The sequence below is a fragment of the Drosophila nasuta genome, chromosome X, assembly GCF_023558535.2.
Source record: "Drosophila nasuta strain 15112-1781.00 chromosome X, ASM2355853v1, whole genome shotgun sequence".
Lineage (NCBI taxonomy): Eukaryota > Metazoa > Arthropoda > Insecta > Diptera > Drosophilidae > Drosophila > Drosophila nasuta.
In genome coordinates, this window is record NC_083459.1 from 13,051,693 (window position 1) to 13,067,528 (window position 15,836).

At 32.8% G+C, this 15,836-nt stretch overlaps 1 protein-coding gene across 8 annotated transcripts in view; it reads left to right on the forward strand.

The window, feature by feature from the left end:
• LOC132797214 (pneumococcal serine-rich repeat protein) overlaps positions 1–6,116 on the forward strand; it is a 202,724-nt gene extending 196,608 nt beyond the window's left edge. For all 8 annotated transcript variants that reach the window (XM_060808795.1, XM_060808794.1, XM_060808796.1 and 5 more), the window contains 3 exons: positions 849–2,451; positions 3,901–4,409; positions 5,640–6,116. In XM_060808795.1, the coding sequence (XP_060664778.1) occupies positions 849–2,451; positions 3,901–4,409; positions 5,640–5,913 (2,386 nt within the window). In that variant the 3' untranslated portion in view covers positions 5,914–6,116. The remainder of the gene's footprint in view (positions 1–848; positions 2,452–3,900; positions 4,410–5,639) is intronic.
• The last annotated feature ends 9,720 nt before the right edge of the window (positions 6,117–15,836 follow it).

Genomic DNA, 15,836 nt, shown 5'->3' on the forward strand with positions numbered 1-15,836 from the left:
CGACAACACTTTTTATACCCGCTACCCATAGGGTAAAAGGGTATTATAACTTTGTGCCGGCAGGAAATGTATGTAACTAGTAGAAGGAGGCATCTCCGACCCTATAAAGTATATATATTCTTGATCAACAGCCGAGACGATCTAGCCATGTCCGTCTGTCCGTCTGTGTGTCTATCCGTCTGTCCGTATGAAACACTGGATCTCAGAGGCTATAAGAGATAGAGCTATAATTTTTTTTCAATAACAAGCGTAATTTTAAAGCTAGAGTTGCTAATTTTAGTATATACAATATTTACTATAGTAGTTATGATTATGAAAATTTGGTTGCGATCAGATAAAAATTGTCGAAGTTATTAAAGAAATACTTTTGTATGGGCAAAAACGCCAACTTACTAGAGGTCTTAGTTGCTTTGGCTGACAATCTGGTCCATTGTGCCGTCTATGGTATATTTTGAATGGTGTACTATGGCGATATACCAAACATGCCATTTGGTTTATTTTAGTTTTTTTTTTTAGTATTTTGGGTATATTTTGAAAATAATACCGCAATATTTTGCCTTTATTAAAAATGAGTAGCGGGTATCTCAAGTCGATCACACTCGACAGTAACCTTCTTACTTGTTTTTCTATGGTATATTTTGAATAGTACTATATCAATATACCAAATATAATTATACTGAAAATTGCCCAACTGCATAAGTATTAGAAATTGTGTTCATATTTTAGAAACGTCTTTTTTATTATTAAAAAATAAATTATATTAAATAATTTGAATAAAAAAATAAGCCTAAATAAATAATAATAAATCTGATGGTTGATTTGTGTGTGTGTGTTTTACCTCTAAACAGAACTCGCGGCCTGTTAAGCGCGCCCAAGGATTTCTCCCACCGTTTTACAACGCTCAGCGATCTGCTAACCAAGGACTATCAGAGCGCCGCAGCAGCTGCAGTTGCGCCTGGCTACGGGGCAACAGCGAAGCAGTCGCCGTCGCCGTTGCCAACGCAGTCGCAATCGCAATCACAGTCAGCCCAGGGTCAACAGCAGTCCACAACGAACCGTTCCAGCGATGCACAGTACAAAGCACAGCAACAACAACAAGTAACTCAACAACAACAACAACAACCACAGCTGCCTCATGCCGCATTCAATCTGCGCTATGCCACGCCCACCAGCTTCTTTGCCCAATCGAGCAAGTCGAGCAAATCGGCAGGCGCTCCATCGCCCCAACAGATGGCCACCTCATCGAGCCTGATCGCCAGCGAATCGCAGCTGGCCGACGAGAAGCAGCGACAACATGCCAACGACAGTTGCGACGATGTGACCATCGTGGAGTTGCCCAGCGAACGCAGCAGCAGCGGCGTTGTCACTCCGAACAGCAGTGCGCTGCTCTACAAGGAATCGCTGGAGCAACTTCTAGCCCAGCAGCAACAGCAGCAGCAACAACAACAGCAACAGCAGCAACGTCGTCGTGCCACCAGCAACAACACGCCAGGCTCAGTCTCAGGCGGGACAGCGGGGGGCGTCATTGTGGATGCCGCCGGATTGCGGCAGTACACGCAACTGCTGCTGTCAGGGGCGGGCACACCGGTCAGCTGTACGGACACCTCGAGCAGCTGCAAGGAGAAGAGCTCCTCGTCGTCTACCTCATCGACGCCGCCGCCAAGCGGCGCACTGCTTGCGCAGCATCAGCAGCTCAGTCAAATGCTGAAGAGTCCCTCGGACACGTGCTCCTCGCTGTTCAGCGAACCCATCGAGGAGGAGACACGCTGTGTCGTCTGCAACGCCCACTTCCCGAACGTCTGGCTGCTGGAGCAGCATGCGGCACTGCAGCATCCGCACATCGGGCCCGGCGAGGAGAAGCCCTTCATCTGTGAGCAGTGCGGGCAATCGTATCGCTATCGCAGCGCCTATGCCAAGCACAAGGAGCAGAATCATCGCGCCCGCCTTCCGGCCGACAAGCTCTTCACCTGCGATGTTTGCGGCATGCAGTTTCGCTATCTCAAGAGCTTCAAGAAGCATCGCCTCAATCACGCCCTCGAGCGTCTCCATGGCAAGAAGAGCATCGGCGTAGGCATTGGCGTCGGCATCGGAGTCGGTGTCGGTGTGTCTGCCTCTGGTCGCCAGCTGGTTGGCAACAATGCTTCGGCCATCTCGGCTTCGGCATCGGCATCGGTGCAACTCGAACAGGATGTGGTCACCAGCTCACAGGAGCCGATGCTCGCCGATGAGGGCGAGGATCTGCGCATCAATGTGAAGCGCGAGGGCGATGAGGCGGCTGCCCAGCACGCTCAGCACGATGCCGCCAGCGAGGAGCACGAGCAGGACAACACCATCGACTCAGCTGGCATCACCATGCTCTACAACGACAACAACTCATCGGCCTCGGCCTCCACCACTGCCACGGAACCGAACATAAGCAGCTCGGATGGCATACATAGTACAAACAAGCGGGTGAGTAACTAACTAGCCTCGAGACCCTTTCGCGCAAAGCAAGCAAGAGTGAGTAGCTTAAGCATACGAGAGTCAAGAAATCAAAGTTCTAAAACTTTGCTTACAAAGCAAATACATTCTACATAACCAATTTTCAAATGCACAAAATATAGGTATAGGTATAGGTATAGGGTCTCTAAAAGTTGACTAAGCTTGCTAGAATTTGAATTTGCTAGAAAACAACTTTAATGCATTTGTAAGCATCTACTTTATGAAATAGTCCTAAAAAATAAAGATTTTTCCACTATCCACAATACAGAGTCTTTCGCAGTTAACTAGCCTCGAGACCCTTTCGCGCAAAGCAAGCAAGAGTGAGTAGCTTAAGCATACGAGAGTCAAGAAATCAAAGTTCTAAAACTTTGCTTACAAAGCAAATACATTTCTACATAACCAATTTTCAAATGCTCCCTAAAAGTTGACTAAGCTTGCTAGAATTTGATATAAAAACAACTTTAATGCATTTGTAAGAATCTACTTTATGAAATTGTCCTAAAAAATAAAGATTTTTCCACTATCCACAATACAGAGTCTTTCACAGTTAACTAGACTCTCTAATATTGGTAATTTAACAACTATAATGAATATGACAATAACGTATAATATTTGAATCCATTTCAAAACATATTCTTAAAATGTAGTATATTTTTAATTACTCATACTAAAGAGCAGCTAAATTACAACCCTACCTTTTTAACAATTTTTTCTCTATCCAAAATACTGGCAGGGTCTTTCATAGTTGACTAGGATTGTTAGCATTTTATGTAAACAACTATATTTACAATATTTATTGTGAGAAAGAGCAATGCAATTTCTTTTTTAACCCATATTTCGTTATACATAAAATACAAAGGGTCTTCCACAGTTGAGTAGACTCGTTGATTATTGATAATTGCGTAAATTGAGAACATTTGAAATGAATAACTTAAATGAAATTTTTTTATTCTCTTAAAATATTATATAGTAAGGGTGATAGATTTTATTGGGTTAAAATAGCGAGTCCCGAATGAGAGAATTTTGAAATAAATTAATGAAAACTTTAGACATATTAATTTACATGCCTGAAATTATTTTGCATTACGTTAAGGAGCACTGAAAATAAATACAAATAAACACCATCAAAAATACTTACAAACAGGGTGTTTCGTAGTCGACTAGACACGTTGATGTTCATAATTATAAAGCTTTGTTTATTTGATTTAGTACACAACAATTTGCGAGTTGAAAATACATTAGCAATAATGCTAAGAAAATTGTATTATTGATTTAATTATATAGTATAGTCAATTATTCTGAACCCTTTATACTGTCTAATCTGGAACAACAATTTTAGTTTTAAGCAATATATAAATTGTGATTCTATTACCACCAATTAATTTAGATTAATTGAATAATCTATGTTGAATTTTGCAGTCTCGCATGTTGAACAGCGCACACCACTTGGAAACGGATCCCTCCTATCATCACCATCAACACCACCAACATCAACACCAACACCAACATCAGCACCAACATCAACACCAACAACACCACCATCATCACCAGCAACAGTCGCAGTCACAGCAGCAGCAACAGCAGCAGGCGCAGCAACAACAGTTGCCACCGCATTTGGCGCATGTCTCACTGCCAATGGCCAGCGCAGCAGCTGGCTCATCATCGGCAGCCGCAGCAGCCGCTGTGGCAGCTGCAGCAGCCGGTTGCAACTCGAGTGGCGGCAGCGGCGCTGGCACCGCCAACTCGGGCAGCAGCGGTGGCGCCACCAGCGGCGGAGGCGGAGGCGGCATCAGTTCGCTTAGCTCGCTGACATCGCTGATCAATGCGGAGCGCATACCCAACGAGCAGTTCCTTGGCCTCAATCCCCAGGAGGCGTCCATACTCAATTTTTTGCGTGTCGATGCCGCTGAGCGACAGCGTGACAAGCGGTAAGTGTGAACAACTTTTGAGTACTAACTGAATTTGAAACTCAATTTAAATTTCATATGAGGAAAAACGTTTATTTCGGTCAGAACTTAGTTGCTTTGGTTTATATTCTGGTATATGTTGAATGTTATTGTATATTGAAATACCAAATTATGCTTGGAGTACATTTTAGGATATGTTTTTGTGTATTTGGTATATTTTAATTGCAATAATATACCAATATATTTCAAATTTTAGGATATTTTGTATATTTGGTATATTTTTATAATAATATGGTATATTTCGAATTGTAAGTAATATTTCAGTCAGAACTTAGTTGCTTTGGTTGACAACCTGATTCATGTTGAATGTTATAGTATATTGAAATACCAAATACTGCTTAGAGTACATTTTAGGATATGTTATTTTGTGTATTTGGTATATGTATTTTTTTTAAATATTATGGTATATTTTTATTGTAATAGTATACCAATATATGTCACATTTTAGGATTATTGTATATTTGGTATATTTTTATAATAATATGGTATATTTCGAATTGCAAGTTATATTTCAGTCAGAACTTAGTTGCTTTGGTTGACAACCTGATTCATGTTGAATGTTATAGTATATTGAAATACCAAATACTGCTTAGAGTACATTTTAGGATATGTTTTTGTGTATTTGGTATATGTATTTTTTTAATATTATGGTATATTTTTAAGATAATAGTATACCAATATATGTCACATTTTACGATTATTGTATATTTGGTATATTTTTATAATAATATGGTATATTTCGAATTGCAAGTAATATTTGAGTCAGAACTTAGTTGCTTTGATTGACAACCTGGTACATTTTGAATGTTATAGTATATATTGAAATACCAAATACTGCTTGGGGTACATTTTATTTTCGTTCTTGAAACAAGAATTCCAGAAATATGCCTAAAACAAAAGTTTCTTTTGTACTTTACTATTTTTTGAAATTTGTTTTAAACAAGCTAAATTAAGAAACGCTAGATTTAGATTGAAATATTGCCTTTCGAGTCAAATTTCGTCATTTTTTGCACTCCTGCATTAGGAAGGTTTTTCTTACTCTGAAATATTTCAGATACTTTGATCTTAACTACAAAACTCAGCTTTTGATATTCCAATAATAATTCAAGATTTTTTTGGAAGAAAGCTTCAATAACTTTTTGGTTTGTCTCTATTTGCAAACTGGATCTAATGAGTTTCATTTTCTTACAGCCCCGCCACCTCACGCTTCGCGTGCCCCTTCTGCGGCAAGTGCGTGCGCTCCAAGGAGAACCTGAAGTTGCACGTCCGCAAGCACACCGGAGAACGTCCGTTCGTGTGCCTCTTTTGCGGTCGGGCATTCGGTGGCAAATCGGATCTGACTCGCCATCTGCGCATCCACACGGGCGAGCGTCCTTACCACTGCGAGTCGTGTGGCAAGTGCTTCGCTCGGGCTGATTACCTCTCCAAGCATTTGACCACTCACATACACAATGCGCCGCGCTGAGATGAGGCGCGTAGGAGACGGCTCCTACGCAGATAAGCTCCATAATCTCAAATAATCCACACACACCAACACATACATAAAGTACACTACACTACACACGAAGAATGCAACAACCCAAGAGGCATAAATTACAGGAAACTTATGGAAATTTATGTATAGATCTATTATTACTAACTTTATTATTAGGACTTACAACAATTGTGTAACTATTCAAATTTTTTTATCGAATTTTTTTTTTTTTAATGTGTGAGCGAAACGTCGGAAAAGTCGCTGAGATGAAGTCAGCGCATTGAGCCAGCCATAGAGCAATGTGTGTGCAGGGTTAAAGAATAGTTTTTTTTCGTAGTAAGTTGTAATAAACACAAAGAAAACAAGATATACATTATATATATGTATATATGATTATAAATGAAAGCATAAAAAAAAACATTGGCAACTATTAGCACGGGTATTAATGTGTTTAAGATTTGAAACTAAAGCATAATTATTGTAATTAGTAGAAGAAATACGTTTTTTTTTCTTTGCAATTATTGTACGTATAAGTGAAGGTGTTTTTCTAAAGAATTTTGTTAGATTGTAATGAAATAATGAAATGAAATGGTTCTGGTAGCTACGAGGCAAACCACTGACTAACAAATCAAACAAACAAGCCACAATACTAAAAAAAATAGTCTGTTCTTTTCTATTGAGAGAAGTCTGTATAATCGAAAGATAGGAAAGAAGAATTCACTAAGTACCGTAATCTGCCGTTTACACAACAAATATTACAAATAGTTCAAGAATTTTTTAATTTGGTTTTAACGATCAACACATAGAAATAGCTAAAAATGTATTGCACAAAATGGGACGAGTTGGCAGCGCCAAAGCGGAAGAAGAAGAGAAGAGATTAGTCCCCAGCACACAAATGCAATATACAAAACGATTGTTGAATCAAACTCAACTAAAGCCACCACAAAAACAATAATGCAATTTTTTTGCTATTCGTTCATTAGCAATAATTAATTAAACACACACAAACACACATACACACACACACACACAAACACACATGCATAGAAGCATACAAAAATGGGAAACGAAAATCAAAAAGAAAGTAGGAAAGAAGGAAAGAGAAGAAACCATAGAGGCAAGAGACAAATGTAATTTAAACTAAATGCAACACTTACATTGTGTACAATACATACAAAAATACTTATGTAACTAACTGTAACTATGTTTAATCGTATGTGCTAGCTAAAAGCAAACAGACAACAAAACAAAACAAAACAAAACATAACTAATTATTATTATGATTATTATTTATACAAAACAACAAACAAACAAACAAACAAATCAAATCAAAAATCAGCAAAGCAAACAGAATGAGGCAAACAAAAAAGAACTTGAACTCGATTGGGGGCGAGTCATCAAGGAGAAAGGTAGGGGGAAAGAAGAAGACAGGTTGGAAAGGCTAGAGTTACAAATAATATTTACTTATGTGCAACCACCGTCAATAGTTTAATTATAAACAATAACAACAAACAAACAAACAAACAAATATATACAAACAAAATAGGAAAAAACCAATAACTAATTACAATAGCAATAATTAAGGGAACGTTTTTTTACGAAACTAAACTAAACAAATGAAACTACAACTAATACAACAACAACAACAACTACAACAACACAAACTAACTGTGATTCCAGCAACAACAAAATAAAATATACTAACAATTAATATTACTTACGATTCGCGCAATATTAAAAAAGCGAAACTCACACACACACAACAACAACACCAACAACAACAACAAACAATAGCAAAGCTAATTAATAAATAGAAAAAAAGGAAAGCAAAAACCAAAAAACAAAAAACAATAGGAAATTTAACGAAACGTGCAATTGAAACAATAAAATAGGAAAAAAAATGACTTCTGATTTTGATATGCGTAGGCTTCATTTTTTTGTTTATCAATCATTTCTCAACAAGTTGCAACAAGTTACCACCAAAAACACACAAACACATGCCACATGCCACATGCCACATGAGACAAACAAGAAAAACAAAAATAAAAAAAAAAACAAAAACAAAATAAACTTAAAAACAAAATCAAAACCAACTAACAAACTTTGAACCAAGAACATCGAATTAAATTGTAAATGTAGTTTCAACCAGAGGCAAAAAAAAGCGAAAAACAAAATCAAAAATTAAAATGTAAAACAAGAAAACGTAATATACATAGTATATACATACATACATAAATGAAATAATGTTTCTAGTTTTTTTTTTTTTTTTTTTGTATACTTATAAATGTCCTTAACCTAAAAACAAACAACAAAATATTTGCCGTACCAAAAAGGAAAAAAACAAAAATAACTAAATACAATTGAAAGAAAAGAAAACACACACACACACACACACATACATATTAAATAAATGTAAAACGTGGTAAAGGAAAAGTAAAATGAAGAAAAACTTTCACTGTGCCAAAAAGTTTAAAGTACCTCATAATTTAAATAACTATTAAAGAAAGAACCGAAACAGAAACCGAAACAGAAACAGAAACAGAAGCAGAAACTTGCCCACAGTAGTAGAAATTGAGAGTGGTTATAGATAAAAGTAAATCAAATAAAAATAATGCATTAAATAAATACAAATAATAGAAAGTTTATGACAAATGATAAACACTTGCAATCGCCAGTAGAAGCCAATTGCAAACACACAAAAATTTTGCATATATAGATGATGTTCACATAGTTCGAATCCCTCAGAAATCAAAGAAGTCAAACAAACAAATATCGAATGATGGATAGTACTCGTATATAGAAGCTACATACTTATAATTTACCATCCAGTTGCAATCAATTAAATCAATTTTTCTTCTCTTTTTTTTCTTTGATCAGCGTTGTATATAAGAATGTGTTAGAATAAGCTCGAGATTTTCCCCCTCTCAACAAAAAAAAACTAAAAAAAACACTTAAATTTTAAGCTCTCATCTCGCTCTGTCGACATTTATTTTTGATTTTACTTTGATTCTGCCGTTTAATTTGTCTCTCAAACAGCAAATAGTGTTCAATTGTAGTAAAATTTTGTGATAGTTTAAACAAGATTTACACATTTCTATTAGATTACTTAATTTCATGGAAAAAAAAGACAACTTTGTTTTGTTTTTTTTTTTCTCAATGCACTTTTCTTAATAGTTTTTTTGCCGTTGAAATCAAACTTTTATGATATAATCAAACAATGATCAGGGCCTCTAGGAAATGTTATAGATTTTATTTTAATTTAATTCTACTTATTATATATTAATTAATTCACATATTTTTAATCAAGCCTCGTTTTTTTTTACTTACTTACTTTCGCACATTTTGGATTAGTTTGATTTATCTATGTATTAAAAACAAAAACAAAAACAAAAAAAAAACAAAAGCTACTGCAACAATAATAAACAACACTGCCTTTTTATGAAGCACAACAAAACAAAAACAACAACAAACAGAGCGAAATAATGTATCAAATTTGCTTAACTACTAATTTAAATAATATTTATTAAAAATAAACTAATCACTTCACCTTTTTTTTCTGTATTTTTTCAACATCACAATTGCGAAAACGTTTTGATCTTTTACTATAATTAAAAACAAACAAAAATTTGTAACTTTTATGCTGCTCAATCTGCTATATATTATACTTTTTTAAAGATTTATCAATTTATATACATATATGTATATATATATTATATAATTATTTGAATTATCGACAACAATAACATGCTGTGAGCTATGTATGTGAACTTTGATTTTTTGTGACAATTATTATGTATTTAATATCATTATTTTGTAGTATTTATTAATAAAGTTTTTTGCATTGATTCATTTTGAGTTTTATTATTTTACGAACTTCTATCTTCTATCGAGAAAGAGAGCTGGGCCCCCTCTGCGTATGTGTAATTTTTTTTTATGTTCGTAGTGAAAAATGCGCCTTAAAAGAATTTAGCAAGTAAAGGTTATAAGAAAGAAGGAAATGCTTAAAGATTCCCTTTTTGGCAAAACTACAATATATGATATATATAGTCGTAGATAAGCAACAAAGCAATACTAACAAAATTATAAAAAAAAGAAACACAGAAATAAATTACAAATTTAAGTAATCTTTTTCCCATTCGATGTTTGCAACTGCTAAGCTAAAGGAATTCAATTACCACATAAATGTTGATATACTAAATATGATCATAAAACATAAAAACAAAACATAAATTTATAAAATACATTTTTTTTTTTAATCCACTTAACTTGTGGATAGTTTGTAGAGAGAGGATAGAATATGATGATGACGATGATGAAGAAAGAAATTCATTTGAACAAAAACCAACAAACTGGAGGGATTCAAGACTCTTATTTCATATATATATATACATACATGCATACAATATATATATATATATATATATATATATATATATAACAAATTTACCGTATATATATTTACATAATATATGTATGAATTTTTTTTGTAATTTTTTTCTAAGTAAAAAATGATAAAATGAAAAAAACGGCATAGACAAAATGCAGGAAATACGTGTAACAAAAATATTACAAAATCCAACAACGAAACTTTTGGCATTACAATTAATGCATTTTTAAACCATATTTATTTATATATACATAGAGTTAAATAAATAAAACACACACAAATACACACATCTATACACACACACACACACACATACAGATACACAGAAACACTTTCGAAAAATGGAAAAAAGAAAATAAAATATAATATTATACATAGAATATATCTATATACAGATACATAAATGTACATGTGGTTTTCGGTGTCTATACATAGTACGATAGATATACAACATATACATACATACATATATTATATATACATAGCATATTTTGAAGCAAAATTATGAATGTTGTTCATTTGAGTAACCAAACGAAAAAAGAAAAGTCCAACAACAAAGAAAATCCAAAGGTATTCCCCCCATAAGCAACACAACAACAACAACAACAACAACAAACGATATGATCCTAAGTATTCCGTTTTGCAATGCTATAAATGGAGTTTAGTTTGGCAAGATGAATTATTTGGATCAGACAGGTTTCGCTATTGATGAATTTGTTACTCGAATTAATTCTCTTTTTTAGTCAAGTCATATCTGGATCCAAAACTCACTTTATAGCAATCTGCATTAAATACTTTGGACTTGGTCGAGGACAAAAAAAAATCGAGAAAAACATTTAAGAGAAACATAACAAAGCTACGTTTTCATGAAATTAAGACAATTTCGAGGTTTCACTTAAATAAAGTTACAAAACAAAATACATTTTTTAAAACCAAAACAAAAATAATCAAATTAAATAATGAAAAAGAAAAAATGTAATAAAAAAAACACCAAACACACGTGTTTATAAATATTCTCTCCATTGTCGTTTAAGTAGATGTGATTTCAAGACAAACTATTTATTTTAATTGTCATCAAATATAATTTCATTTAGTTGTTTTTTTTTACGTATTATGGGAATATTTTTTAAATGAGAATTAAACATAAATTGTTAACAGCAACTAACTCATGTATATAAATTACAAAAAAATGCAAAGAACTAAGCATAATAGACATAAAATGTAGTACATGCAATATATTTTTCGGTGTTAGGCGTCTTTTTGAGATTTTTACAAAAATAAAAAATAAAAAAACAAAACAAAACAAATACAAAACACATAAATACTACATGTAACAAAATTGAAAAACCAAACCAAAAAAGTAAATTAAACTATTTCATTGTTGATGTTGTGAGCTATTAAAAAGTCGAAAAACAAAAGGTAAAAATAAAACTAAAATGATAACTATATTTTTTTTCTCCTTCTCTCTCAAAGTCTCTCACCTAAGCTCTACACTTTAACTGTCGTGTCTCTTAAAATACTATTTATAGAGTTTTACATACATAGTTAAGTGCATACACACATACATCCAAACACACACACACACACACACACACACACACACACACACACACACACACAAGTGAATCCGAAATTTTTTTATACTTACTCGTAAAGAATGTCAGTGTCTACAAATATATACGAAACGCAAAAACCATAAAAATACAATTTTAGATGAAATTCAAGTGTTTAAATGTAAAAAATAAAAAAAAAAAACTTTAAAAACATAACAAAATTTAATAACAAATGCAAGCAAAGAATTTGTAGAGCTGGGACAAAAGTAAAAGTCAAGGATAAGCGAGAAAGAGAGTACGAAAGGCAAGGCAAGACAGGAGAATGCAAAAAGAGAATGAAATAAAAATATGAAGAACTAGCAATAATTCTGAAATGACCTCAATCAAATATTTTTTAAATTTTATATATTTTAGTCGTGCAGCAAAGCAAAGCAAAACGTCTTAAATAGAAACGTACTGTAAATAGAAGTTAAAAAACAAGAAGAATACATACAAAAGGAAATAGCAAAACCAAAGATAACACAAAAAAAACCAAAAAAAAAAATGCAACAAAATGTAACCACATTAAAAAATGTCTCTCGAACGAACGAAGTAAGAATGTGATATTTTTCTAAGGTGTATTACAAAACATACAAACCAAACAAAACAAAACAAAATAAAACATAAAAAAAATACCTAAAAAAAATATATAAAATTCCAAAAAAATGAAAAAACCGAAAAATATTAACAAAAAGGGAATTAAATAGAAAATACAAAAACAAACTTTTTACTGAGAACATTAACAACATTACAAGAAAACGAAAAAAATGGAAAATGATAAAGATGCTAACAAATTCATAATTTGATAGACAAGCACAAATAGAACAAAGGCAATAGAGACTGATTTTTGAACAAAACGAATAAATACAAACACTGAGTTAAGTACAGAAAATTCCCCAAAAGAGATCCCCCCAAACAACAACAAAAACACCACTAACAATACCCAAAAAATATTGATAATATCGATAACTAATTAAATAATAATAATATTATTATAGATCTGTTCAAAGTTTCCCAGACTTTGAACATCTCTTGACGTTATTTCCGTACAATTATTATTCATGAGTTTCTCAAAATTTGATTTGTTAGCAGAATGCGAGTGAGAACTAAAGTTGAGGTTATGTTTTGGGATGAACGAGAAAGAAAGAAAGGGGGAAAGAAAGGTATTTAGAAATGTAACAAGAAAAATAATGGAACCAAATGGAGCGCATTGCGTGGTTTAGATTTAGATTGAAACACTTAGAAGCAATGATAGTTTTTAACCAAAGTCTGGAATGCGAGCGAAGAGAGAGAAAGAGAGAGAGAGAGAGAGAATGGAAAAGAGAGCGAAAGAGTTGTGCATTTTGCACAGAGTTGTAATTGTTTTTGTGATAAAATCCGAAGCGCAATTTTTTTCCAACTGTATGGTAAGGTAAGCGTAGTAAGAAGAAGAAGAAGAGGAGAAGAAAATGTGTGAAGTGAGAATCGACAACAAAATGCCACACGACAAATGAGGTCTGTAAATAGTTAGACACACGTTGGTTATGCATTGGAATGTAGTAGATGGAAGAAGAAGAAGCAGAAGATGAAGAAGATGGTGGAAGAAGAGATGAGAATGAGAAGCTATGTGGAAAGCACGTTGCCAGCGTTTGTTATGAAGGTGCTACGAACAAAGACGTAATTGAAAATGTGATACAGTTTTTTCCTTAATCTAAAACTTATGTATTTATTGAGCCGGATATGGGGATTGGAGAATGGAGAGTGGAGAATGGAGAGTGGAGAGATGGCAGTGAAGAGATTGAGAATTGATGTGTTTGGTAGAAAAGTGAAGGGCAGCAGCGATAAATGAATGAAACACGAATGTTAAGTTTATTTTTAGGTTTTCTCTTCTTTTCCGAATTGATTCCATTCAATAACTTAGTTATAACAGTTTTTGTTTTTGGTCAGCCAACTGAAAACTGAAACAAACAAAACAAACAAAAAACAAAAACCGATTCAGATTCAGATTCAAGCGAAATTCTCAAAAAATACACAAAATCGGATACAACACACACTAAAAGCACGACAAACAAACAATACCACAACAGGAGCAACAACAGTAACAGCAAATGACAGCAGAGAAAAATATTGTAAAAAATTTACACTTTAGGAAAATCTCTAAATTTTAAGCTTTCGGTGTTTTTAAGCAAACATTAAAAAATCTAAACACAATAACAGCAAACATAACAAGATTAGCGGAAATCAAAAACAAAAACATAAAGAAAAACCAAATCTAAAAAAAAAGAAAACAAATTTTAAATATATATGTATATGTATGTGTATATTATATATACATATATGTATATATGTGTATTTCGATATTTAAATCTTAATTCGGAAAAACAAAATGCAAAGGCAAAAGCAAAAACCAAAAACCAAAAAATATGAAAAACAAAAATTATGAAACTTTTGAGCAAAATCTCGGTGTTTTAAAATTAAGCGCATGGAAAAATTAATTACACTACAAATAATAACACACACACACACACACACAGAATAATTAATGAAAATAATAATTTAAGCAAAAAAAAACAGACGTAAACCAAAAACAAAAACCCCTTTCACTTTCGTGTCTTTGACTTATAAAACCAAAAGCAAAAACAAAAGAAACAAAAAAACCAAAAAAAAAAAAAAAACAAACATATTAAACATATTTTTAAAATGTAATTTAGCACAAAATAAAAGAAAAACAAATGAAAAACAAAAAAAAAACACAGACAAAAAAAAACACAATTTTTAAACTACCAAAGTATTGATGTGTATTTAATATATGAAATGAAAAAAAAAACAGAAAACAAAACAAATCAAAAGGAAAACCAAAGCAGAACAAAAATCAAAATGAAATCTAATTAAACGTAAATTGATTGATTTATTGATTATTAATGTATGATTTCGTTACAGATTTGGTTTCAATCGTTTTACGAAACTTTTACAAAACTACGAAATGCAATGCCTGCCAAAGAATTAATGTTTTTAATGCAACAAAAACAAAACAAAATAAAAGAAAACAAAATATACTTATATGCAAAACAAAAACCAAACAACAACAACAACAACAAAAAGTTCAATAAAGCCGTTCCAAACAAGAAACAAACGACAAACAAAAACCAAAAAACCCAAAAAAACCAAAAAAACTAAAAAATCAAACAGAACTATATACTTGTTTTGAGATTTTTTGCGTTTCCTTATACAATAAAAAAAACAAAACAAATGTGTAATGATAAACTAACAACAAACAAAATACATGTAAGTAAACTGCAACAAATGTAGTTTACATTTTGCAATTTAAAATCTGAATGAAACAAAAAAAGAAATCTTTAACAAAAAAAAAATACAAAAAATACAAAAACTGAATAACTATTTGTCGTAAAACAAGTGAAATTATTTGTATTAAACTAATAAAGTCAAAATGTTTATTGGTTTAATTTTAAACAACACAATTTTTATGCATTACATTAAAAAAAAGCAACAAAAATAAAGAAAAAAAAATAATAAACTACATTACAAGAAGCCTCAAATTGTTTTCTGTCAATTGCGTTTTTCAGCTTCTAACGGAAAAAACAAGAGCTGCCACTTTTCACCCCCAAAGTTTTCATAACGATAAGGCTATTTACATTCTTTTTTATGGACATGGGCAACGCTGTTATTTGAAGGGTGGCAACACCGCGATGCGCAAAGCAGAACAACTTTTCAGGCTGAAAGTTGTAGTCAGTATGACCAATTAGAATTACAAATTATTGATAAAAGTCCTTTGTTGGTATATTGCAAACTTTAAAATGCTGTCACACTTCGTGTCATAATTTGATTTTCGCTTATGAATTTAGTCCAAGTCCAAACCCCTTATTTTGCCTAACCACAAAAATGTCATTCACATAGTACACAAACATTTTTATGTACAGAATCTAATTTTACAAATA